The sequence below is a fragment of the Engraulis encrasicolus genome, chromosome 4 (assembly GCF_034702125.1).
Source record: "Engraulis encrasicolus isolate BLACKSEA-1 chromosome 4, IST_EnEncr_1.0, whole genome shotgun sequence".
In the NCBI taxonomy this organism is placed as follows: domain Eukaryota; kingdom Metazoa; phylum Chordata; class Actinopteri; order Clupeiformes; family Engraulidae; genus Engraulis; species Engraulis encrasicolus.
The window spans coordinates 31733043-31759502 of record NC_085860.1 but is presented as its reverse complement, the minus strand read 5'-3'; the positions used below and the strand labels follow the sequence as shown (position 1 = coordinate 31759502).

Below are 26460 nucleotides of genomic sequence, written 5' to 3'. Positions count from 1 at the left end.
AGAGGTGAGCCCTGGGATTTTCAGGTACTGGAAATTCAATGTCCTGTGGTTTGGAAATGTGTGGTCTGTTTCTTCCAAGTATGTTGCAAAGCTTGATGCTTGATGATAACATTGTCCATTTCTCTTTTTCATGAAGGATTTTGTTTGTCTGTGAAGTGCAACAGTGTTATGTGTTTTTGTCATGTCTGGTTCTGATTCATTGTCAAAATCCGTAGATTTAACCTGTCTATGCGCATGACCTATCTAGTGCATTAGCCTTTGTCCTCTTTTTATTTTATTGATTTGAAATGGTGGGACGCTTTAGGCTCTAACTGCAGCTTTTCCCCTATTCTGCTTGAAGGCTAAATTAATAAACTGCAGTACAGGCAGTCAGTAAGTATTCAGGAAATGGGCCCGGTAAGTGCACTGGTACCATGTGACACATTTCAAACATTTTCTCAAAAAATATCTGGAGTTTTTCTGTGTAAGGCCTTTTATCTGGGGACATTTTTATTCCATAATAAGAGGTGTGCAGAGCTTAACTGGGTAAGAACTAGAAGTGGAGTCTCCCCCCCCCCCCCTACTTCTACTTAACCAGATTCTCTTGCACAGGTATGAAGATACAGGTAAGTTTTTCAAACGGTGAACTTTTGTGTGTGTTGAAGGTAAGGTGGATCTCATCCACATGGTTTTAATGTTGTTAAATTTCTGTGGTTTAGACTAGAAGAGGCCCACTGTCCACAGGCTGTCTCACAACTTTTGATTTGTTTGACTAAAGTAATTCATTTTGGCTAATGTTTCTACTTCTCAGCCTGATTAATTTGACTGACAAACTAATACTGGCTTTAGAGCAGCAGCTGTGGCTTTGTTACCAGGGTTACTGGGTTTGGGTCAGCTGGTCAGTCTGGGCCTCTCAGTTGGTTCTGCACACTAGTCTCCTAAAAAAAGAAAACCCGATTGCTAAGGCCTTACAGAGGGAAACTTGTACCTCTTTCATTGCGGCGTAACTGAGGGTGCGTTCCCCCTCCTCTTTTTTGTTTGCTTCCTTTCCCTCCTTTTTTCTCTCCTCCTCCTCCGCTCTCCTCTCTCTCTATCCTCACAGGTGTTGCGGACGTTGTGGTCGTCATCATGGTCCTCCTCTCCTTCTCCTCTTGCTCTCCAATAGAGGGGGGTTTATGTAGACCACTCCTCAGAGTTCTGAACCGTTCTTTTGATTTAAGGTACCCCAGAGTTCATGGCCCCCGAGATGTATGAGGAGAAGTATGACGAGTCTGTGGATGTCTATGCCTTTGGGATGTGCATGTTGGAGATGGCTACCTCTGAGTACCCGTACTCCGAGTGCCAGAACGCTGCACAGATCTATCGCAGAGTGACCAGCGTAAGTCTCAGCACACTAACCAAAGGAGAGAGGAGCTACCCCAGTTTTATTTTAGTTTCTTTATGTCCTCTTGGTTTTTGCTCACCCCCCCTTTACTAATCCTTTCCAAACAATTTCTTGTGCTGTTTTTAAATGGCGTTTATTATCTATCCCTCATGGGTATTGGTAAGTTCTGTAGCACTCAGCCTTAATGTAGAATGGTTGCAGTTTGAAGTCATTGCACACATTAAGCAATTTGTGTTGCCTGTAATTTTCGTTAGCAAGTTAATTATGGGTTTTAGAAGCAGGCATTCTAGTTGTCTAGCCCAAAAGGCTGGATATTTGAAGAATCTAGGCAAAGTTTGAAAGACCTTTTATAGAAATGGCTCTATCAGTTTTTGACTCTTAATAGAAGACTTAATTAGGAAGATGTTTTCAGAATTATTGGAAAGCAGCAGCACAGTTGTTCATAGAATACTCATATGGAGTACTCTACATAGTTTTGTCTGAACACATTTTAAAATTGTCTGAAAGAAATGTATACACATGAAAGGAGAAGTATGCAAAAGAGTTGACCGCAGTCATGAACTAAATGCAGGAAGGTTGTCATGCAGTGTTAACTCTGCATGCCTGAGCAAATTTGGCTTCAGAAGCTACAGTCCATATTTGTTTCAAACATTTAATACATCCCTTGATTAGCATCACTTGATTAGCATAACATTTAAGGCCAAGAGAAGATGTTTGTACTGAAATTGCTTTTAGAAATGCGCCACTGCTGTAGATTGAAGCTTCTTAATCCAAATTGCTCAACAATATCGATTACCTTATGTTTATATTCAGATTTGAATGTTAGTTGATTTGTTCAGAAGTACGGTATGTATCTTCGGTGGATGAAGTTGCATGCCTCTATAGACCTGAAATTATCGTAATGCTTAAAAATTTAACTGTTAACATAACCAGTCAACACAGTGCTGCGCTTTGTATTCTTGGCTTTTGGCCTACTGTCAACAGCAAGGTAGGTACATGATCCCCCAATTTAAAGCGCCCCTGTTGTTGCATATGTTTTTTTGTAAATATTTTAGCCTTCTGTCACCTTGCTAAAAAATAATCGCCAACTTCATGGTTTTCCAAGGTTGACTTTCGCATAAATCCTATGCTTCCACCCATGGAAGGCTCATTTGACTAGATAACGCAACAACATCCCTAAGATAATTGCATACCGTATGTCAAGAGTGGCATGTTCCGGAGAAAATGTAGGAGAATGGCGATTTTAGCATGGTGAAAATAGGCTAATATTTGTAGGGACTTGATCTATTGTTCCGTTTGAGCCTGTGTATAATGACTAGTGCAGAATGGAAATTGCGCGTACAGACGGCAGATATCTATAGAAACCCGACCGTAAACCGAAGCACACACAAACAAATCATCAATTAAGATGCCGCCAAGATGAAGACATGCAGTATTTTGTGTCGCAATTATCTACAAGCTGTTGCTTAAGCACATCTTAGATGTGTAATTTTTGTGTAGAAATGAAATGAAATGAATAACCCCAACGAGTTGGCGTTAACAGTAGGTCCACAGGGGTGTCCAAGTAGTAGATAGTAGATTTATGTAGTCAGACCTTTCTATAATAGAATTTTAACCCATATAGACAGTCGAATTTGTTTTTTTTTGTGATCTCCAATTGAAAACCAGCTACAAAGATTGCATATTTGATTAAGGGGCCCCTTTGATACTGCAGTTTTAAAAAGAAAACGTATTTTTGCCCAGTGGCCTGAAGGGAGAGCCACGTGACTGTTCTGCTTTAATGGTATATAGGTGAACTTCCTCCTGTATATCTTCCTGGTGGCTTATCAGTCATTTATAATCACTCTCTAGCTTGCATGACTTTCACTCTGCCGCCGTGTGACTTTTATCATGGTTGTTTTTGCTTTGAGGTCCAAGGTCGGCACTGTGTCAGATCTTCACAAAGGGTGTTGAATATGGGTCATTTGGGTAGATCATTTCAGATGACTTGGCATAATGTTAGGCTTGCAAAAGGGCTTAACGGAATGGAGGTCCTAGCAGAGTTTCTCAACTGGTGGATAATGATGTGCCTGTGTGTGCCCGTGTGTGTGATGTGTGTGAAAGATGTGCCTAAAATGGGTTAAACAGTTTTTTTTTTGTTTCTTTAGTACGTTGTACATGTAGAGAGAATGTTGCGATAATGGGAGACTAGTGAGAAAAACAGGGTCCTGTAGAAGTTTGGCCAATAGAAGAGACCTTTTTATGGCCATTCATTGGCAACAGCTACGTAAATGGTGTTGGGGAACTATGAGTCCCATCACCAGACCAGTTGAGATATCCATCCTGCACATATGGTGCTGTTTCCACGTGGCTGGATATTTTTATATGTGGATATTTTTTTCTCCTGGTTGCATTGGTTTTGCATTGGTTTTGGCCTTCCGTTTCCACGTAGCAGATATTTAAAAAGCAGGAGAAAAAAAATCATATTTAGGGGGCTGAAATGCATTTTTTACAATGGAGGATTTATTTTTATCCACATGTTGCGTTTACACCTAAATAGGAGAAAAAAATACCCTGCTAAAAAAATATCCTGCTACGTGGAAACATCACCTATAACACCCAACACCTATTTAGAATTTTAATCTATTGGACTACCATAGGTAGTACACATGCTGCATATTTTTGCCTCTTGACCCACATCTTGTATAAGAATATTGTTTGATTCGAGTGTTTGTACATCTGCCTTCTGCAGGGCGTGAAACCAGGCAGTTTCGACAAGGTGGCCTTCCCTGAAGTCAAGGAAATCATCGAGGGTTGCATCCGTCAAAATAAAGATGAGAGGTGAACTCAGTCATGCAAACTTTGGTGGTGATGTTTTTTTATTATTATTTATACATGCTATATGTAATACAGGATTATATGACTGGTGTTTCTCTTAAAATATTAAGTTCTCCCCTCATTTTTTTCTTTCTTTCTGTTTTAGGTATGCCATCAAAGACCTACTGAACCACGCCTTCTTCCAGGAGGAGACTGGCGTGCGTGTGGAGCTGGCTGAGGAGGATGACTGCGAGATGGTTCTCATCAAACTGTGGCTTCGCATCGAAGATGTCAAGAAGCTGAAGGGGAAGTACAAGGACAACGAGGCCATCGAGTTCTCTTTTGACCTCCTGAAGGACGTGCCTGAGGACGTGGCGCAAGAAATGGTGGGACGAAATGTCTATCCAACTATTAATAATTATTAGATTGAATTTGTTTTTGATGGATACCTGTACATGAGTGATGAGTGACGTGATTCATTACATGACACTTAGCAGTCACTTTTATCCAAAGGGACTTTCAAAAGAGAGCACAAAGTGATGTCATTTTAATTTGTATAGCACAGTTAAACACAACACAGTTGACTCAAGTGTTTCACAGTTAAACACAACACAGTTGACTCAAGTGTTTCACAAGCACAGTAAGGAGGAATACAGTTTATAGAGAAGTAAATTTAAGAAATACATGTAGATATAGAAACGCCTTCAAATGTTTTGTGTATGTAATATGTGAAGATCCAGAAGGAACGCTTGCCTTTCTTTACACATGTGATCTTACAGATTAAGTTGAGTTGTTGATTTTAGAATGAACCCATTGGATGCTGTGGAAACTGTGCATCCCATGGATTCATATGCCTGACAAAGATCCAGGGTGATGGAAACATTTGTTTCAATGAAAATACTTTTTTTGGAGCTCATTAGGCAGTGTGCAAACCTACCTTTGTTCAACATGCTGTAGAAACTGAAAATGACACGGAAACATGCCTTGGTGTTTGGCAGGTGGATTCTGGGTATGTGTGCGATGCGGACCACAAGACCATGGCCAAGGCCATCAAGGATCGTGTGGCCCAGATCTGCCGCAAGCGTGAGCTGAGGCAACACGTACCTGTACGGGAGGAGCAGGAGAAGAAGGAGGAGGAGACTGGTGGAGAGGCCGCGGACCAGCAGCAGCAGCAGCAGCAGAGGGATGCCCAGTCTCAGGCACCTACTCCGGGTCAGGCTGTGGCTCCAGCTCAGCCAGCAGCAGGAGGGATGGCTCCCGCCTCAGTGCAAACAGAGAGTGAGGAGCCAGAGGTGGACCAGCATCAGCAACAGCACCAGCAGAATACTGGCCCTGCCTCAGGTATGTTGACCTTTTAGCTTAGTTTAGTTAATTTGGTTTGTTTCAATGGGGACCATGTACATTGGTGCAGGCCTTTTGTTGCTGTTGTAATTAGAGTATACAGGTCTGATAGTATTCAGGCTCCATGCCTGATTTCAGGCTTGACAGAGTTTGCAAAAATAAAAACATTGATAATAATTAGCCATTAGGTTATTCTTATCTCAGAAAGTGTTACAGGTTCAGGGTTTTCTTCTACTATCAGGCTTTAATAATGGTTTTATACAGGCTATTAAATGTTTGAATAATGTGTCAAAATAGGCCTACGTTACGTCACTATGCAGTATCTTGTCGTCGTCGTTAGAGCAGGGGAAAAAGTTCAGGCTCAGGATTTTTTTTCGCTATCACCCCTGAGTATAGCTTAGAAGCTAATTTCCATCTGAGGTCCCTGGGCAGGTGAAAAACATAGGTCACTACATTTGTGTCTGTAAACGCCTTGGGGATGATCTGGGACCTTTTGACTTATGGGTTGAAATTGATATCAGTCTCCCTGTTGCATTAATTAGGAACAGTGATGACAAAGGATTTAACATGATGTACCTTATGGCTGGTACATGTAGAGTACATGCACTAAAAAAATAAATCTGAAAGTGTTACCAAATGATGTTTCACAGTGTTAACATTGAAACTAAGTCTTTTTCCTATCCAAAGTGTTTGAAATGAGCTTGCAGTTATGGTGTCCTTTTTACGTGTAGTACCGATGGATGCGGCCCATGGTTCGATGGTCATGACTGAGTCCTACCAGCCGGCTATGTCCCATGGCTATCTGCCCCCCCAGCAGCAGGCCCAGTCCACCACAGGGCCTGGCCAGAGCATCCCTGCTCCCCTCAACCTGCAGCACAACACAGGCCAGCCTGGCATGGTAAGGACCAGCATGTATGGCAGAAATGTTTTTTGTACAATTGAATGTTGTGGTTTATAGTCACCGACGCCAGCAGTCGTCTATGGAGTTATACAGTGATTCTGAAACAGTTGTACTCAGTGTAGTATTGGGGGGTTGGGGTTAAAGTGGTCACTACAGTCCAACAATCAGGTAGAGGTAGATGTAGTCAATGATGCCATCTTGTGTGTGCTTTCTGCAGAGTCAGGTCCTTGTGCCACACAGCTCCAGCACTATTCCTGCCCTTCCCACTAACCAGAGTGGAATAGCACCACCACAGCAGGTATTGTAGTCTCAACTAAAATGCCCTCCATACTGTTTGTCTGTCTTTAGTCTTTTTTTTTTTCTACATACACCTTTCTGTGTAATTGGAAGGAATCCGTAATTGTAGTGTGCGTGTGTGTGTGTCAGTCAACTGGCATTAACTGGGCATTAAGAATTAATAATGCATCACAATCAATGAAGTCATGAGGTCTAAACGTTTAATCATGAAACCTTTAAAGGCCAACTTCCGATTAAACACAAATTTACTCACTCCTTTTGAAGATCGGACGGTCAGCCCAAGTTAAACTCACTTGCAAGGCTCTCATAGCGGTGCGTCACCTCGCCTGGCTGTGTTTCCCGGTGTTTCCCAATTTACATCAATAATGCAGAGAAACGAGCGAATCACGAAAGCCTTTCTGTGTTTCGTCACGTCGAAAGAAGGCGTTGGCCACAAAGGTTTATGTCGACCCATTTTTCTAAAAACATGTCGAGTAATTTTTTTCTGCTTGTTTTCAATACAAGCAACGTCTGGTGGCCCGAAATCTAGCTTAGCTTAGCTATCAGCTGGTTGCTACTCTCAGGTACACACACAGCACAAAGCCTCATCCATAGAGCAAGTCCACTGTGGTTGCTCCGTGCCTGCAGCTCGCCTAGGGGTCGCTGTCGAAAGAGCACAGCCCTGAATGGAGCATGCACGCCTCCGTTGGCGCCCCTATAGTGCAGTACCACCCGGGGAAGTGGCGACTCTGTTTCCCATTACATTCGCTCCAAGACCAGGAGGACTGAGCCAATCAGAGACGCATATCTACGAGAGCAGGAAGAGTGAGCCAATCAGAGACGCATTTCCACGAGAAACACGGAACACCCTCTCGTTTCTCCACAAGCCACATTGCTGGCTTGCAAAAACGGCTTGAAACAAAGCAACCAGAACGTTTTTTAAAACAGGACCAACGCGTAACACATTCAATAACAATGGGGAACACAGCAATATTAATCAAATGACGTTGAGAGGCCATCTTTAATGAAAACTGAAAGCAAAATCAAAACGTGCATTCTTTGACGGAGGAGAACAGTTCAAGCAGAGATACTGTGATTGTATTTCATTGCATGTCCGTCCAATAGTGTTTTATTGATCACCCTTTATGTGTTCCCCTGTTCCTTGTCCTCCCCCATGTGGCCTCTCCTCTGTGTGGTATGGCCGTGCAGCACCAGTCGCATCATGACGATGCAGCAGCAGCCCAGGGCTCTCACAGCACCCACAGCCACATCCTGCAATCAGCACTGCTGCAGCAGGTACTGTACTGCCGACCGTACCAAACAGGAATGCAGTAACTAACTGCACATCTGGTGGAAATGGGCTTTATAATGCCTCCTTTGTCTTGTCAAAAACGTTGTCCCGTTTCAGAGAAAACTCGTGTTGAAAACACAGTAACTGCTAAAACAGATGTCACTGTGGGTTTTTTTTTGTTTTTTTTGTTTTAAGAGGTTACAAGCTAAAAATGCACTAAGTAAGATTTTGTTACTCATCATTGTTGAAGCAGTGGTTCAGGAACAAGTGGTAATACCAAACAAGAACGGAGTAACACTTTTGTGGTGAAAGACATATGAATGTTGTTGGCTTTTTTGTGCGTGCGTACGCACGTTACCATATGTAATTACTCTGTACTTTCTGGGTAACAGAGAGAAGTTTAATTTGACGGTTTGAAAATACAGAAACTAAGTAGTTTCATAGTAATTCTTGAGATGTGTATAACACAGCATTTACTTTGTAATTATCCCCCTTTTACCCCTATAAGCTCTCTCCGTTACCCTGTTACGCAGAGAGTGCACAGTAATTACTGTGCGGGAAAGTAAAGCGTTACCAAATTATTACGGAAATGTCACCACCGCTTTACCTATAACACGGTTGTCTAGCAAGAAATGAAACTTTAAAGCCTTTTTTCTCAGTTTGGCAGGAAGCGTAGTCATTACGTTCTTGTTTTGTACGGCAGTGTACAGGAAGGAAGCAGAGTTGCCATGCAATAGCAGGGTTCCACACTCTTGATCACCTGCTACATGGAATGGTCTTTGACCTAATGTTGACAAAGAAGCCACAGTCATGAAATGGTCTTTGGAACATGTCTACTGGTTAATATTAGCACAGCAGTGTTATGGTGTTTGTTTAACGAACAGGGTTAATTTATTGCTCATAAAAGGACAGTCAGCCTTGTATGATAGCAAAGGTGCCTTATGCTAGGATAGTCAGCCTAGTTTAGTTGTTATGGATCTGTTGAAGCATGACTGCCACCATGTGACGTAACTAATTCCCATTACTACTCATTACATATTGAAAGAAAACATGATCTTGAGTTGTTGATGGGCTGTTTGCTCTGATTTATGCGGTTGCCTTCTAACTCTTCTGTCTGACAGCTCGCTTTTCATTTCCATGTCCTAGTTTTGAAAAGGGGTCAACCAATGTACCTTCTGTATGGCAGTCTTTGGTTACTCATGGCACGAGGCCCAAAAATAAACAGACGGAGAGTAAACTGTGACGTACAGTCGTTCCAAGTCAATATTGCCAGGTGCATTAGTTTTCCAAAACAAAAAGTTAAATTTTAGCAGAAGCAGATGGGAAGCAGATCCGCTGAGGTTTTTTTTGTAAAATGTACTGTAACCCCCCCTTATCTTAGTAATGTAACGGGTAGCAGCTACAAGGGCAATGTCGTAGCGTAGCCTGACTACCTAAGACTGCGAGATAATTAAACCATGGTTATATCATAAATCTGTATTATGATTGGTGCGTTTAGTGTCTTTTAATTTCTTAAATCAGATTGGTTTTTGAAATGTAAATATATTTTATACAAATTGCGGCAAATATTTATCGGAAATGATATATGAAGGCTGATGCCAGTACAGTAATGACCCAAAATGGCTGCTATATTGGCAAACCAATATGCATCCATCACTGCCATTGCAACTAAGAAGATGCATTGATTCTCCTCTGTGCATACAGACATGTGTTTGTTCCACACCTTCACTGTCCTACTGTCCTGTTCCTTCTGTCTCTCGGTCTTGTCTGCTTGTCTGGTTCTGATTGACTGTCTGCTTGTGGTTTTGTCTGTCTGTATGTCTGTCTGATGGTCTGTCTTGTCTCTGCATGCTGCGTCTTCTTGCACGGCTGTCAGACTTGGGCCTGTGAGCTGAGTCCTCCTGTTTTCTCTCCACCTCCGAACGCTGAGAAACTCTATTTTCTCTATCAGGCTGCTCAGGTACTCTTGACTTGTGCAGAGCTGTGCTCTTGTGTTGATCTCATGGTGGTGACGTAGAGTACACTTGGTCCTTGTGTGTTTGTGTTTGTGTGTGTACGCGGTGTGTCTGTATGATTTGTTGGTTTAGCTTGTGTTTAAGTATCTCTTTCCTCCTGTAGACCTCTGGTGTGTTGCAGTCTCTGACAGTGGAGCAGCCCGCTGGACAGCAGCAGCAGCAGCAGCAACAACCAGCACTAACTGCCCCCTCCACTGAGAGGTACGTACGTGCGTGCCGTCCCACAGGAAAACATTAATCCCTGCAGCTGTCTTGTCCTTTGTCTCCCAGAAATGATAATAATCTTATCTGGCTTCAGATTGGTTTTGTTTAAAACCAACTCAAGAAACAAATCCATCAGTTTTTTTTTTCTGAAAGACCAAGGTTGTATAATGCTGAGAAGAATTCTGTTCGATGATCATGAAGCTTATTGGCCTTATTTGACTTGGAAGGCCAAGTGCCACCACATTATACACACACAGTTGTTCTTAGTCGTGTGCATGTGACTCTGCAAGACGCCACGACAGTCTTTCGATTGGAAACTATTTCGCTTTTTTGAACATTTGCACGCGACCTATATCTGTTGACCCATTATGATTTATCTATTTATTTTTTACCCTTCAGTGGTCTCTCTGATGCTGCGTGTGTGGGCTGAATGAAATGCTACTACATTATACCACTGTAACCACCGTTGTTTTTAGTTGCGTACATGTGACTCTGAAAGACACCACGTCAGTCTTTCGATCGGAAACTATTTCGCTTTTTTTTAGCATTTGCATGCTATTTATGTCTATTGACCATGTTGATTTTTTTATTTTTTTATTTAACCCTTCAGCGGTCTCTCTGAATCCGGGCTGAGTGATGGCAACGACGGCGGGGGCGGCAGGCACGAGGGCCGCTCCATGAAGCGACATCACCGCCGATCCGTACGGAGCCGCTCTCGCCACGAGAAAATCCCCAGACCAAAGCTTGACGTGCTCAACGTAAGGCACCTGTTAACCTTTACATTTCCATCACAGCATTTCAACAACAGCTTTGAAAACTCTTTTCTAAATATTTTAAGTGGGTTGGAAGTGGATTTTAAAAAAAAAGGCTGTTCTCTGGAAGATGTGTTTGTGATTACTTGTGAAGGCACTACAGTGGTTTCTCTGTTTCATGGAAAAATGATGAGCCTTTTTCCCACTATACTGCAGATCTCAAACATTGGAGACAGAGTAGCTGAATGCCAGCTGGAGACTCACAACCGTAAAATGGTGACCTTTAAATTTGACCTGGATGGAGACAACCCAGAAGAAATCGCCCAGATAATGGTATGCGACACACATGCGCTTGATTTTGTTTTTGAGTTTTTCTTCTGCTTAAACTAGAGTTGCATCACATTATATTTAGCAGATGCTTTTAGCTTAAGTGACTTTCAAAAACGAGGACATAGAAGGCAATATACAAAATGGGAGGAAATGCACCGTACAGGCTCACATAATATAGGATGTGATGAGTCATTGCTAGGATTTGTGCATTGGGTCTTAGGTCCAAAGTGAGATCAGCAACAACTCAAATTTGTGTTTTGTGTCCTGGTGTAGGTCCAAAGCGAGTTCATCCTGGAGAGCGAGAGGGAGTCGTTCATTGAGCAGGTTCGAGAGGTCATCGAGATGGCCGATGAAAAAGGAGAGGGCTACGCCCAGGTATGGATGAAATCATAAAGCTGTGAAATCTTGGCACTGATTCGCAATCCCATTTGAAAAGATATGTAGATGTTCATCTTGATGGCTTTATAGAAGATTAGTAGATGAAGTGTGCTTAAAAGATTATTTTCATATTTCGCTTTAAGAGCATGACCTCATACTTTTCCTTCAGGTTCTAGAGCAGCAAATCCCTGAGATATCAACACCACATGGAGCAGGTAAAGTTATTTCTGCCTTCAATTTCATCATCTTAATATTATTTTCAGTAACTATTCTGTGAGAGATTGGAATGTAGCGTGTCCTTCAAGGCCTGTCGGCAGCTCACCTGCCCAGTTACTGACCTCTCAGGAAGCCCCTACAATGGAATGGCGCAAACAATTGTGTGTGTGTTTGAGTCCTACCACAGAAACACAGTTACCCCACTGTGACAAATCAAGTATTAGTTACTTATTAATTGTTTTGCAGGCGATCCTCCAAGTTTGGCAGCCCAAGTGGTCCATTCAGCTGGCCGGCGCTTCATCGTGAGCCCCGTGCCAGAGGCTCGGCTCAGGGAGTCCTTCTTTAACCACGCCAAGTCAAGTGGACAAGACGGAGCACCAGGTTTGTAAGCACACACACACACACACACACACACACACACACACACACACACACACACACACACACTAAGCTTATGAGGCGTTAATTGTCATCCCCCCCTCGTTTTTGCTTTAATCCCTCAGGCCAAAGTTCAGCCGCACCCAGCGGCCTCAGACCTGACCAGGGCACCACTGCAGTAACCCCAGCAGCTCCGGGTAGCAGTGGCTTGGCTCCAAACCCTCCATCTGGCCAGCAGCAGCAGCACATCTCTGCTGCTCCTGATTCCTCCAGCCACAGCATCCCAGCAGCCTCCACAGGCCCTGCCCCAGTGTCCCCGCCATCTGCTGGCCACCCACCGTCCCAGACAGGTAGGGCCGCCTCCCCAACAGCGCTCTCTGCTCCTCAAGGCTCAGAGTTTGCTTCTTCACAGCCCTCCAGGACTGCTCCCAGTGCAGCTGTTCCTCCAGTCTCTGCGGAGACTGCTAACAGCGGTGCTACCAGCGTGGGCAGCACAGAACAAGCACCCTCTATGCCTGCCGGTTCTGCAATACCACCCACTGCCACTACGGGGCCTCAGCAGGCGGGCGCTGTACAGCAGCAGAACGTCCCCGCTGCCCCTACCCCTGCAGCAGCCTCCATACCCAGCCAGGGCCAGGGCCAGAACCTGAGCCAGGGGTCTGTGTGTGGGGAGAGCGAGGGGGAGTCCCAGTCCAAGTCTCCGGGCATTGAGGACATCCATGCCCTGGACAAGAAGCTGCGCTCTCTCTTCATGGACCAGAACTCTGCGCCCAGCGCCTCGTCCAGCCAGGCCGACAACGTCACGTCCGACTCCATGTCCTCCCCGCCCGGCACAGTCACTTCCTCCCCTCCGGTAGGGGCGGCGTCCAATCAGGTGCCAGCAGCAGCCTCCATGCCTGCAGATCCAGGAGCCTCCAAGATACTGGTCAGTTATGGTTACAGGAGGAAAGCTGAATTGCAAGATTTGGTTTTCTTGATTGTGCTTGTGCATAATGCATGTAAATAATAATGTTTTTTTTGTACTTTTGTTTTCTAGTCCTCTGTGAGTGGTTCCGTCCAAGGTGGACAATCAGGTACGCTGAATAAGGAAATGGTTTATTAATTATCAGAAAAGTTTTTTTTTTTCTTTCTCTTCCATGTGTACATAATATTTAAAATGTCATAGGCTTTTGAAAAGAATATCCGTCTCCTCACAATGTCCCCATGTATTTAATCTACAGCTGGACCTGGCGACACACAGCCTCCCGCTGCTGCAGGTTTCCAGCTTGGACGGTTTAAGGTCTGTTCAATGTTTTGGCATATGAACGTAACGTGTTTCCAGCAGAGTAGTCAGTAATATGTACGAACATCGGCTTGCCGGAATCTGACTTCCTCCTTTTGCACTCTCCCTTATATCCAGGTGTCCGTGGCAGCAGAAGAGCCCAAAATAGCCAAACGTGCCGGCTCCTCTTCGTCCGCCACTCCTTCATCCACCTCTTCCTCGTCCTCCTCTTCCTCCTCCCTGTCCAGCCCTGAGAACACACTACACAAGTCCCAGTGCCTGCCCAAGCCGGACGTCAGAGCAGCAGCAGCAGCAGCAGCAGGCACCCAGCAGCAGCAGCAGCAGCCTGCCGCCACCACCATCGGCCGCTTCCAGGTCATGGTCAGCGCTGACGGCAAAGTGGGCCAGGCCGCTGCGGAGCAGAGCTCATCCCACAACAGCACAGCGCACCACGCAGCAGGAGGACCAGGCCCGGCCCATGCCAACCTAGACGGCAAGGGCTCCGCTAACCAGCCGGCCAACCAGCCAGCCACCAACAACTCCAACTATTACATCAGCAGCGACAATGACTCTGAGCCTGAGGACGAGGCCTTCAAGAGGGAGATCACCCAGCTCAGGGAGAGGTGCGTTGGCCACACGCACACGCACACACACGCACACACACACACACACACACACACACACACACACAGCAGAGACGCACACTCGCACACCTCCTCTCACACTCACTCAAATATTGTAGATGTTTTATTCTGACTGACTGAATGAATTGCATCTTAGTTGCATCGTAATTAGGACTGCCCTCAATGCAGAAAGTCCCAATGAAGTGAATGAATTCAAAGCCTCAATAAACCTAACAAGGGGTTTATAGCCAACAATAACCATGTTAAATATGCATCATCTATCCATTATCCAAGTATGTAAATGTCTGTCAGTAAAAGTGTGCGTTTGCGTTGTTGTTCCCGGTGCAGACACATGGTGGAGAGCCATGCCTTACACCTGAAGCAGAAGGAGGAGATTGATGCCTTGTTTACGAAGCTGGGCAAAGCCCCGCCCGCCACGGTGGCCCCGCCCACAGTCAACATGTCCGGCGGCCGCCGCAGGACCCCCAAGGGCAAGAGCAGCAAGGCTGGCAAAGGCAGCAACTCTCACGACGGCCCTCCACACACAGGTACTGCATGTCCTTATGGACACCCACAGCTCGTCTCAACTGACATGCACTCACTGGGACAAACATGCATCCTAATCCATGAAGGAGATAAATTACATTTCATGGATAAAAATCAAACCTATTTAATTGGAAAATGTGTCAAAACATGTACCAACACTTGAGTCAAACTCTTCAGTTAGTTTTCATTAATCACTGCCTTGAGGATAAATGGGGGTGGCGTATATAGACAAAATTTATCATTGTTGATCATACAGTATATCGGTTTTCATCAATAGATACATTTTACAATACCGAGGACATGACCTCTGTGTCCTCAATGGTAGTTACAGCCATCCCTACACCTCATTGATCCAGTATGTCGTCGGTGCCTCTTTTGAGCTGACTTTCATTGTTTGACTGTCTATCTGCCTTCAGGTAAGAAAGTCACAGCACAAAGTGGGCAGCCTGCTTCAGCACTAACAGCTGGAGGAGCACACAGCAATGCTACCACAAACTGTGGGACCAGCCACAACACGGCCCAACACGGTAAGACAAAAAGTCAAGAGTTCTGCCACACGGTTGGGTTCTTCTGATCACTTCACTGCAGTCATTGGTTGTTAACAATTAACTGCAAGATCTTGTGCACTGGGTTAAGCATTGAAGCCATTTGTGTAGCATGCGTGAAATCATCTGTCTGCACTTTCTGATCTTGGAATGTCCACCATGCTGTTTTTTTAATTATTATTTATTATTATTTTCACTTGACATTTTGTCTGTTTTTCTTTCTAATCAGGAACCACCACTAATGGAACAGGAAACGGGTCCAGCCATGCCCACAGCCAGAGCCTCACCCAGGGCCCGACCCCAGCGTCCCAGAGGGCAAAGGGCTGCTTCACCGACGACCTTCACAAGCTGGTGGACAACTGGGCACGAGACGCCATCAACCTTGCCCAGGTCAAGAAGGTGCCCAAGCCCAACGCCAATGAAGTAAGTCATTTACTTTATGTCTACAGCTAGTTGGAGACTCAAACACCCAACTCTTCCAAATAAAAGACAAGTTTACTCTTTGCAGTTTTTCAATGTTGTTGTAAAGCCAACTGAATATTATCAGGCAGTTGGACTGATTGTGATTTGTGATTCTATTTTTTTTTAAAAAAATTTGTCTTCATTTCCCAGCATGCCATGTCGCGGAAGTTCTCGGCCCCGGGCCAGCTCTGCTCCCTGGGGGGTCCCGTTCCCGCTCCCATCGTCATTCCGCCGGGCACGCGAAAAGGCTCCCTGTGTCTGGCGCCGCAGCAAAGCTTCCCCTACCCCTGTGTCCCGTACGCCAACGCGGGCGCCCAGCAGTGGACCGGCGCGGCCGGCGCGCCACAGGTCAGCCTGATGGGTACGCTACAGCCCAGCGCCGCCTCCATCCCCCTGCAGCAGCAGACGCAGCCCGGCTACCACATGGCCTCCAGCCACAAGGCAAAAGCTGGAGCCAGCAGCAATGCTGGAAGAACTAGCCAGGCCAGCTAAACCCAGAGACAGAGATGGACAGACAGACAGATGGACGGATGAATGGATAGAATTTGCAAGCGATGATGGGAGTGTCATCAGGGTCGTATACAGGGCCCTAGCACTTGTATGTATAAGCACCGATGGAGCATGAGTGGAGACAAAAATGGGACAAACAGGTTGGAGGAATGTTTTTGGAGGTTGTAACTCATGAGCTGTATTGTTTGTGGCCGGTGGAGCATGTAGGGGAAGAATATTTTTAAACAACTGACAACACGTTTTTGAAAAATAACTGTCAAATCTCAACTCGTACTCAAAGCACAGGGTATCCTTTCGCTGTCATCCGGACAATTTGTTGTGTGGGGGAAGAAAAAGCTACTTTTACGTTTACTTAACTTAACAGATTTCATATTTATTCTTTTTTGAATATATACCATCCATCATCATTCAATACATATAGACACATTGAAGAAGTCCTCTTTTGGGAGTGTAGTTCGCAGGCATGTGTTTAAGGGTGGGTGAGTGAGTGTTTTTTTTTTTTGACAGCAGATGAGATGAAGACGGTGGTAATTGAGGTGAAAGTATGCGTAATTAGAAAGCTGCTGCTGCTGCTGGGTACATGCATGTCACATGTGCACCGTCAGGGGCCCTACTGTATAAGGGAACTCGAGAGAAACCAAAATGCAGAAATATTAACAAGCTGGGAAAACCCCTAGTTGGTTCACACTGTGGAGGGCATTTTACATTTAATTTCTGTATTTCTATCATTCTTTATCATGGAACACATTAGGGGACCTCTTTGTTTACCTAGAAGTACTTCTATGGCGTCACTTTATACTGACATGTTATAAACCACATAGATAATAATAAATATAAATATATATATGTGCAATTTGGGGGAGGCCGTGAGACCAAGGGCCTTTAAAAGCATTCTGACCACAGCTGTCCATTTTTATTATGTGTGTGTATATATATACAGTATATATATTTGAACATATTTTTCATTATTGAGGTGGTGTGGCATCTTATTCACACCGGTTAACCCCTCCCAAAAACACACTTTTTGCTTGCTGATTGAATTCATCATATTCATCGGGTAACACTGACATCGGATACTTGATCAGAGTACTGTTTGTGCTGATTCTAGACCACTGACTTGCTTTGGCCTTACAGGCTGAGCAGATCATAATGGGGTGCCTTGAAACAAATAAACAAAACAAAAAAACGCTTGTGAAAGCATTGTCCAATCAGACTGCTTTTTGAGTAACCACCCTTAAAGCACAGGCAGATGCTGTATATTCCCTATAGCTGTTCTCTGAAGCAATACTTGTAATTTATGTACGAACTATAGCCATACTGTCAAGTACACATTCCCTTCAACTAAGTATTGTATCACAAACTGTATGGGTATGTAACTTAAAACGCACACCACACATGCAATCTGGACCTGACTTTAAAAAAAAACTGGTGTAAATGAATACCTTGCTTAGAACCTATTTGGGGGGGGGGGATCAGGTGCATTTTAGATGGACATGCATGGTTGAGCATTACATTATCTGATTTTAACTATTCTGTCTCTGTGCAAAGGGGATATACAGAACAGTATTACATTTTGCGTTTCATTTAATTTCTCTCAACCCCTGAAGCATGTGCCATTCCAATACACAGAAGTGGCTCTTAAGGACCACATCTGAATTTACACAGCTTGACTTCTCTAGAGAAGATTAATAGTTACTGCAATGCAGAATTCACGCCAGTTAGACTTTGTATTTGTAACACACTGAAAGGGATATTGTTACGCACGTGTTTGATGTGAGTGCACAGGTTTGCCTTCAGTTTACTTTTTGGGGGTTCAAGTTTAAAACAAACACTGACACACCAACACCAGTTTTTTTCCCTTCTCTTTTTTGTTTTTCAGATATGCTGTTGTAAAAAATTAATCTTACCAATCATACCAGAATACAAATACCCATACGCTTGTCAGATCTGCATGCACTCTGTCCTTCACAAGCGAACAGGATACTGTTAACTATCGTACTTTCATTTTTCTCAGTTTCGATTTGATTTGTCTGGGGTCTGTGTGGTTACTCAAGTCTGGTTTTGTGTGAACATTGTATAATTTGTATATATGAAGATTAATAAAAAACAAAGATTTCTGGTTACAAAGTGCCCAGTCATGACTGTTTCTTCACTTCAATGACTATTACTAATGAGATCATTGCAACTTTCAAAGAAATGTAAATTTTTAATAATTTAAAACTGCAAACAGAAACATTAAAATACAAAAAAATATACGGTAACACTTTTTTTAATGGGTCTTTAATTACAGTGTACTTACCATTTAGGTGCAGTGGACAAACTGGTGTCATGTACAACTGTAGTACGTTATTACATCATATGTTGTGTATCTACGTACCATAAGGACAGTAATGGCCACAATGTACCATTAAGTGGTTTTATAATTCTTTGACAACATGATGAATTCTTCCAGGGAGGCAAAAGGCTGATCTGAGGCCCAAAGCACCCTAGATACACAAAAATATGCATTGTGAGAACGATGTTATAACATGTGCTACAGTTGTACTTGCATGTTATTAGACCAGTTATTCCATTATACTTGAGAGATTACACGGTAATTAAAGCCCTGTTAAAATAAAGTGTTGCCAATTATACTAAGAACAACGTAAAAACAGTCCTTTAAGAATCAAGCCTTCGTTTCTTCATAAATTGACCTTGTCTTTGTGGACTCACTCCATCCCCTGGAAAAAGGGAATTGAAATTAAAATGTTAACGCTTCCAAGCTGCTTTGCACAACATTAACATTTAGAGTAGGGTAGTGTTAACTATTTGTCTCACACAGCACTATAGCAAGCTATGGACAGCAGTAATTAGTCTGGTCAACTCCAACATGTGCAGAAAGAATGAAATATTGCTAACATAACACAAACTAGGCTTATCAATTAATTACAGTCAGGGCTAAATTAACACCAGCTAAATGCTGGTGAAAATTCATTCCTATGGCTGGTACAAAATGAAGTATACTAGCCACATTGGTGAGTGAGCATACTAGCTATTTTGGCTGGTGATGAGAAACGTTAATTTGAAGAGTTCAGATGCAAAACCCCCTAACTCCATTTCTGAAGACCTGTACTTCTATATTTTTAGAGAACCCCATTGTTGGTTTGGTTTACATTCATGTACTTGATAATACATATACATAGTTATATTACATAAATAAAATTAAAAAATATGCAATTTTGCAATATTTGTATTAAATAAAAAATAATTAAGATTATTTTCTGAAAAGGCACTTAGGGGGTTTTGCATCTGAACTCTTCATTTAGAGCCCTGATTACAGTATAAAAAGAATTTTCTGTCCATGAATGTCCAGAGCAGAGCGAGATATAGCGGTGTAGGCCGCCGGCTATTGCCCTGGACTGACTGCTTCTGGTGAGACTACTAAACCTGCTAGACAGGGACGCATGAAGATAGACCATCAAGGAACCATACTTACTTGTTTGATTGAATCCTGGATTGGAGTGGTGTCCAGCGTAGTGTGCATGCCCTCCATTGCCCTGGGGTTGAACTGGCGGCCGAAGGCAAGGTGCTCTCTGTGTCGGAGTCTTACTACGTGTCGTCATCTTGTGGTTCCCTCTGGGCGTAGTGGGACCGGGAGTGGTGGTGGTGGTGTGGTGAGGGGGTTGGTCCAATAGCTCGATACCATCAAGAGTGAAGTCCCACAGCTCTGGATCATCTAGAAGGGCATGCAGAAATGAGGCACATCTTCAGAACTTCACTCATGGCTGACTAACAGACCTTGACTAACATACTATACAACCTTGCAGAAGAAAATAATCCAATCCTGTTCAACGTTACAACAGCCAATCCTTTAGACAAACCAACAGCAGCTTGCAACAAGTACCCAGAGTCCAGTCATGCAACTGTATCTCACCAGCAAGATACTCGTCCTGACACTTGACTGCGTGGAGTGCGTTAATGTTTCTTCCTCCACCGTCAGTGTCTTGAGGAACGATGCCTGACTGCGCTGTTGAGAACATCAGCCTCTGAGACTGCAAATTTATCCTTGAAGTTAAATTGTCATTGACTGCTCTGAGAGTAACCAAAAGTGCATTATACATGCATACATTCAGAAAACTCCAAACAAATAATTCCTATAGTTGTTTTTACATACTGTATATATAATTGAACATCCTCAAATACCTTGAAAAACCAATGTAATTAAGTGTTATTTTAGTCAGTTTTACAGTAAATACTATCGTTTATAAGGTCATGTCAATTAGTGTACATCGTAAATACCTTCCTTTAATAAATAACTAAACAAATACAAATGTGTCCTTCTGTAACTACCACCTAAATTTACCATGGGAGGGCTGAGCGGGCCCCTGGCCAGCCGGATGAGGATGAGGATGTGGATGTGGAGGTTGCTGGTGCTGTTGCTGTATCTGTTCCTTCCTGGCCTCCATTTCCAGACGGAACTTCTGCTGCAGCTGCTGCTGCCTCAGCTTCCTCTGCAGCTTGGCGTCAACAGATGTGTCACCCGCACCAGCCACAGGTGTGCTGTGGGAACAGGAGGGGGGGTTATGAAAGGCAAGGAAGACCCGCACTGCGATAAGCTCCCTTTTAATCCTTTTTTAATCATTGGGGTGCGAGTCTTCCTTGCTTTACATGAACTTTACACTTTACATTTTGACGCTGCACCTGGAATTAAGAAGTTGGATGTGCCTGAGATCAGACGGGGAAATGATGAACACATTCAGAAGCTTTACTCCACCATAGAGCACTGAGAAGATCAACGGAGGTGCACTGGAAAAACCCAGATGTGGAAAATGTATGAAATGAGGAGCCAAGAGCAAACATTTTGGCAGGTGTGGCGTGCCATGTCCTCTATAAAGTCTCAAGTGATCTTGCCGTTTCCACTGAGCAGTATGTTAGATTGTGTTTGAGGCCAGACTCTTTGACATGATGTGCATGTGTGTGTACTCTACTTTACTTGAATAAAAAAACGAGCCCTACTTTGCATCTGCACTTGTTCTGTACATTTCCTGTGCACTTTGTATCTGCTGGTGATGTTGGCTATGATTATGTCGGCTGTCAAATGCAATGTAATGTAATGTTTGGATGCATCTATGGAGTGTAGGTTTACTACATGCAGGATTGTGGCCAACGCTAGCACTGCAATCAAATGACATCAGCACACTATCGAGAGATATCAAAACAACGCAACTGGTGTACTGACTTGGACGTGCTGTTGGCTCTCTTGTCAGAGTCTGGTGGAGCAGGCAGTGGAGGAGGAACGGCGTTTCCTGAAAGGGATGTTCTGCTGACGTCTCGCTTGTCATCCAGAGGTAGCTCCGGCAGCTGCTGCTGCTGCTGCATTGCCACTGGTTGCTGCTTGGTGCCCACAGCCTCATTGGGCATCTCCACTGCTGCAGCTGCTGCTGCTGCTGCTGACCCTGAGCGCTGCTGGACTTCGCTGCGCACCAGGCTGGCATACCTGGCCTGCTCCACGGACGGCTCGTCGTCACTCCGCTTGGTCCGAGCAGGGTCTAAGGGAGACTTGGGCTATAGGCCACCAGACACTGTCATGGATTTGACTAAGTAGCACTAAGCATGAAAGAAACTCAAAATGGCTAACAAACAAGAACAGAACAAAACAAAAGTTGAACCGTACAACACAAAAAGAATATTGATAGATTAATTAACTTATCAGTTGATTGTTGCTAACTGTTGATGGGACAGTTGTAACTCTGCACTGCTGCCCAGTTGTATTTTCTGGTGTTGAAGAAAATTGTAAAACCACTGTAAAGAAATAGCATGTGGTTTACCTGTTTAGGGATCTTATTGATGGCAATGAGGTACTCCTTATTAAGGATGCAGTTGCCTAGGGCATTTCCAAAGCATCTGCATACAGAGAAAACCAAGTACAGATTTATTTCAATCCGCAGCAGGTTCACACATACTAACACCAAATGACTACTCTTTTGGTGCAGATCATTTTAAAATGCTAAACTGCCTGTCTGTTCTGTCTGTCTGACTTACTTGAGAGATCTTTTAAGTCCATCAGTAACGGCTTCTTTTCGGGCTTTCTCCAGAGCCAAGGCTTTCGAGCGCAGTCCCTCACTGACCCCATAGCCAACGTCTTCATGGAATGAGCCATCCTGTAGAACAAAATACAATAGATTGACCACAAGAACCAGAGATATTAAGGCCTGCGTGCCAGGGATTTGTCCATTTATTTGACCCCCTGCTGTTCACGCTGCTGACACATGACTGCACAACGACCCACAGCACTAACCATCTAGTGAAGTTTGCGGATGATACAACACTGGTGGGCCTCATCACTAAGGGCGATGAGACCCACTACAGAGAAGAAGTAGACCTGCTGGCCAGATGGTGCAAAGACAACAACCTCCTGCTGAATGTCAACAAGACCAAGGAGATTGTTGTCAACTTTCAGAGGGTCCAAAAACAACTGCCACCACTGACCATCGACGGTGATGCTGTGGAGAGAGTGAGCAGCACCAAGTTCCTTGGAGTGCACATAAGCGACGACCTCTCTTGGACCACCAACACTACATCACTGGCGAAGAAGGCCCATCAGCGTCTCTACTTCTTGCGCAAACTAAAGAAGGCAAGTGCTACACCCTCCATCATGACAACATTCTACAGAGGAACCATAGAGAGCGTCGTGTCCAGCTGCATCACAGTGTGGGGAGGAAGCTGCACTGAGAAAAACAGGAAGACACTCCAGCGTGTTGTGAACACAGCGAAGAAGATCATTGGAGTACCACTCCCCTCCCTGCAGGACATTTACACCGCACGCCTCACCCGGAAAGCACTGATGATCATCAAAGACACAAGCCACCCTGCACACAAACTGTTCAGCCTCCTGCCCTCTGGAAAGAGGTACAGGCTTCTCCGTTCCCGTACCACCAGGCTTGCAAGCAGCAAAATGCACCAAGCAATCAAGATACTGAACACTCAACCCACTCTCCCTCCACTGTCAGCCTCTAGCCAGCCAGGCCACTGACAACCCTCCCCCCCTCATCCCCACCACCATATCTGCGACTGAACATTCCACCTGCACTACTACATCTGTGACTGAACTTTCAACCTGCACTAACTCAAAACATACACATGCACACACACACACACACACATACACACGCAAACACACACACACACATACATACACACACACACACACACACACATACACACAAGCACACCGCACTTTCTGCACTAAACCCAAACATACACACACTGACACACAACTCACACACACACACACACACACACACACACACACACACACACACACACAGACGCACACCGCACTTTCTACCTGCACTAAACACACACACACACACACACACGCACACAAAACACATACAAACACACACACACACACACACATACTGCTGCTGGTGTATTTAATAAACCTATTTTAATTATTTATTTTCTTCAAATGCTACTATTACTATGTCAGAACGCTATAAAGGACTTTTAGAAAAAGCACAACAAAATACCTCCTCTTAATGTATGTTCTCTACAAGTCTTCTGTTGTCTAGTCTTGCACTTTAAATGTCTGTATGAGAAATGTCTATGTCCATACTGTCTTATGTCCATGCATGAGTACTGTCTATGTCTATACTGTCTATGTCCTTACCTAGATTAGTATATGTCTGCATGGGAGAGCAAGAAACGCAATTTCAAATTCTTTGTATGACCAGTGCATGTAAAGAAATTGACAATAAACTTGACTTGACTTGACTTGACTTGATTTACAAAATCAACTGGTGCGCTATGTGCACTGAGAAAGGTCTTTATCCGAAAGCTTGCCAATTAAAAAACAAAAAGGAGTTATGTGTGCAGGTATTTTTGCTTTTTTCTCTGTCTGGTACCTTTCAGTCGCGAGTGCATTTAACGTTTCAATTACATTTTCAATGTTAATCATTCAGACTTGCATTTCAACCGGCACAGCATTTACAATATTATCAGGTAATAACATTGGTAATTAATTACACATCTTTATGAAGGCCCCGCGTCCATCACATGCACTGCCCTGAAACTGGGACTCAAACAAACCTGATACTAATATACATCTTTGGTAGCCATTGCCATTAACCATTTCCAAATCTGTGTAATGATGTTTTAGCTTTTTACCTTCAGTTGTACTTTCACAAATGCACTGACTCCAACATAGAATTTCCCATTGATGAGGTCCACAAAGTCTGCAAATGTGTCATTCAAACACAATAGAACAATTGTATTAAGATCAGATTTTAGCTTTCATACTACAACAACATGTTGATCAGAGTTGTATAAAGTAGAAGTACTGTCTTTTGCCAATGTAATTACAAAACTAGTAGTATGATATTACAAAGTTGAAACCATGTAGCATCATACCACTAGAGTTATAATTACATGTGTAAGAGTACTTCTACTTCTACAACTCTGGTGTTGATGTACAGCTGTTTTCTTACCCACAGTCTGCTGAGTAATGGAGTGTGACCAGCCATTATACCCAAACATCTCATTGGCAAGACTGATGACCTTGTGGCCCTCGACATAGCACACCTGCAACCGAGATGGAGGATACCACAACCATGTTAAGTCAACCTCAAACAAGACCATCAAGTCTGTTATGAAGGAACACCATGGAGACACTATTTACTTACCTTCTGGCCCCCACCGGCCACACGAGTGCTTATGTATTCAGGACCAAGTTTCTGTTTGAGAGCAGCCTGTATGGCCTGGTACTCCCCTGCCGTGTAAGCTTGCTAGAATAAATAAAAACATACTCAAGTCGCTTTAAGCACAGGGCTAAGAAGATAGATGGTGTTATTGAATGTGGAATTATGCAAGGAAATTTATGTTTGTCTGACGATAGCTGTCAAAGTGTGCAAGACAAACCTGGCCAAAACATTGGCTGCTACATGGCACCTTCGGTTCACCTCGCTTCTCTTTGAAGTCCATATTCGTTCTCCCGTTGTGACACTTACATACATGTATGGTTACAGTTGCAGTTCCACTATCACCAAAGGAAACATTGTAGTTAAAACGTTAAGAGTGAAACATGGTAGCCTAGTCGTTTCCTCTGCTTCTGGTTGTCCTCTTGGCATTTAACTTGACATGAGGCACTGCGGTCGACAGAGCCAATGTAGGGCACCCTAGTGAGACTTACATAGGCCGCCCATTAACTCCACGTCTATAATTTTTGCCAACACATAAAAGCGTCTTTACTTTGTTTTTAGATACCACGTTTGACTTCCCGCTTTGCTTTGACGCTATCACGCTGAACGTACGCGTGTTGACGTCACCACTCCAGGTGACTGGCTGAACCAATGAGAGTACATCATTGAGTACATCATTGGTCTGAGCGGCTGAGCCGAAGAGGCTCTGCGCTAAACCGGTCCAAATGTGTGAACTCGCTGAACCAGTAGGCCTACCATAGTAAAAAGAACGAGTGTGTACTAGACTAGTTCATCGAAGGAACACCGCATAACTGAGCATAGAGAGAATATTGTACCATGTTCTTTATCGGAGCCTATATGAATTGTCCTCCACTCCACTTGACAAGACAAAGAAGGGTTGGCCGACACATAACATGCGAGGGCGACATCTAGTGACGATCGGATGAATTTCTTACAGTGTATCTACACATAGTACAGAGTGGACTGTGCAATACACTTTTCACTTTAATTTTTGCATGATGTCTTCATGCATCTTACCAGGATTTACCAGGCAATATGTTTTTGCACAATTGCCTTTTTATTTTATGTTTATTACCCGTGTTATAGGCCTAGGCCTATGTGTCTGAAATGTCCATGTGAGCATTATGTGTGTATATTTTATGTAAGCTATTTGACACCTTAATTTCCCCCTGGTGATCAATAAAGTTACTCTACTCTACTCTACTCTACTACTCCCTACTGTCCCCGCATGGTGTCTGTTGCTTTTCTTAGGGGATGTTAATGCACTGCATGAATCCATGAGGGCATGACAAATGCCTTGTACACATGTCAAGGGAGTACCACTGATTATAGGCCTATAACATTTTGGGCATAAAACAGAACAAATGAACATGAAAAATATATTTTTGGCTAATTGACTTGCACATCATGTAGGTCTAGTGCTATGGCAGTCCAAGGCATGGTCACATACATTCCAAAAAGTAACCTGTCACCAATGCTTTCATCTGCTTACCCTCTTAGCATAGAGCCTATGTTACTTTGTTAGAGCCTATCACTGTCACCAAATTTGTAATGGCTTTGTCTTAATCTATTA

At 43.8% G+C, this 26460-nt stretch overlaps 2 protein-coding genes across 3 annotated transcripts in view; one reads left to right on the top strand and one right to left on the bottom strand.

Annotated features, from left to right (window-relative positions):
• wnk1a (WNK lysine deficient protein kinase 1a) overlaps positions 1-17584 on the top strand; it is a 28756-nt gene extending 11172 nt beyond the window's left edge. The window contains exons 5-25 of the mRNA XM_063197819.1: positions 1200-1357; positions 4095-4183; positions 4326-4545; positions 5158-5500; positions 6232-6398; positions 6619-6699; positions 7887-7973; positions 10087-10184; positions 10798-10945; positions 11156-11272; positions 11543-11644; positions 11817-11862; positions 12110-12244; positions 12367-13235; positions 13278-13314; positions 13462-13520; positions 13641-14125; positions 14474-14673; positions 15088-15198; positions 15446-15639; positions 15829-17584. Of these exons, the coding sequence (XP_063053889.1) occupies positions 1200-1357; positions 4095-4183; positions 4326-4545; positions 5158-5500; positions 6232-6398; positions 6619-6699; positions 7887-7973; positions 10087-10184; positions 10798-10945; positions 11156-11272; positions 11543-11644; positions 11817-11862; positions 12110-12244; positions 12367-13235; positions 13278-13314; positions 13462-13520; positions 13641-14125; positions 14474-14673; positions 15088-15198; positions 15446-15639; positions 15829-16170 (4088 nt within the window). The 3' untranslated portion in view covers positions 16171-17584. The remainder of the gene's footprint in view (positions 1-1199; positions 1358-4094; positions 4184-4325; positions 4546-5157; positions 5501-6231; positions 6399-6618; positions 6700-7886; positions 7974-10086; positions 10185-10797; positions 10946-11155; positions 11273-11542; positions 11645-11816; positions 11863-12109; positions 12245-12366; positions 13236-13277; positions 13315-13461; positions 13521-13640; positions 14126-14473; positions 14674-15087; positions 15199-15445; positions 15640-15828) is intronic.
• A 787-nt stretch (positions 17585-18371) lies between these two features.
• On the bottom strand, positions 18372-25442 carry rad52 (RAD52 homolog, DNA repair protein). Of its 2 annotated transcripts, XM_063197194.1 has the most exons (11): positions 25087-25442; positions 24852-24953; positions 24657-24750; positions 24337-24404; positions 22210-22328; positions 21996-22071; positions 21407-21732; positions 20531-20727; positions 20102-20194; positions 19664-19903; positions 18372-18908 (listed from the first exon to the last, which is right to left on the bottom strand). In XM_063197194.1, the coding sequence occupies exons 1-11, from the start codon at positions 25147-25149 to the stop codon at positions 18847-18849; spliced, it is 1440 nt and encodes a 479-aa protein (XP_063053264.1). In that variant the 5' UTR covers positions 25150-25442; the 3' UTR covers positions 18372-18846. The 2 variants fall into 2 exon arrangements, with proteins under 2 accessions (XP_063053264.1, XP_063053266.1); XM_063197196.1 differs by lacking the exon at positions 20102-20194.
• Positions 25443-26460: the final 1018 nt, after the last annotated feature.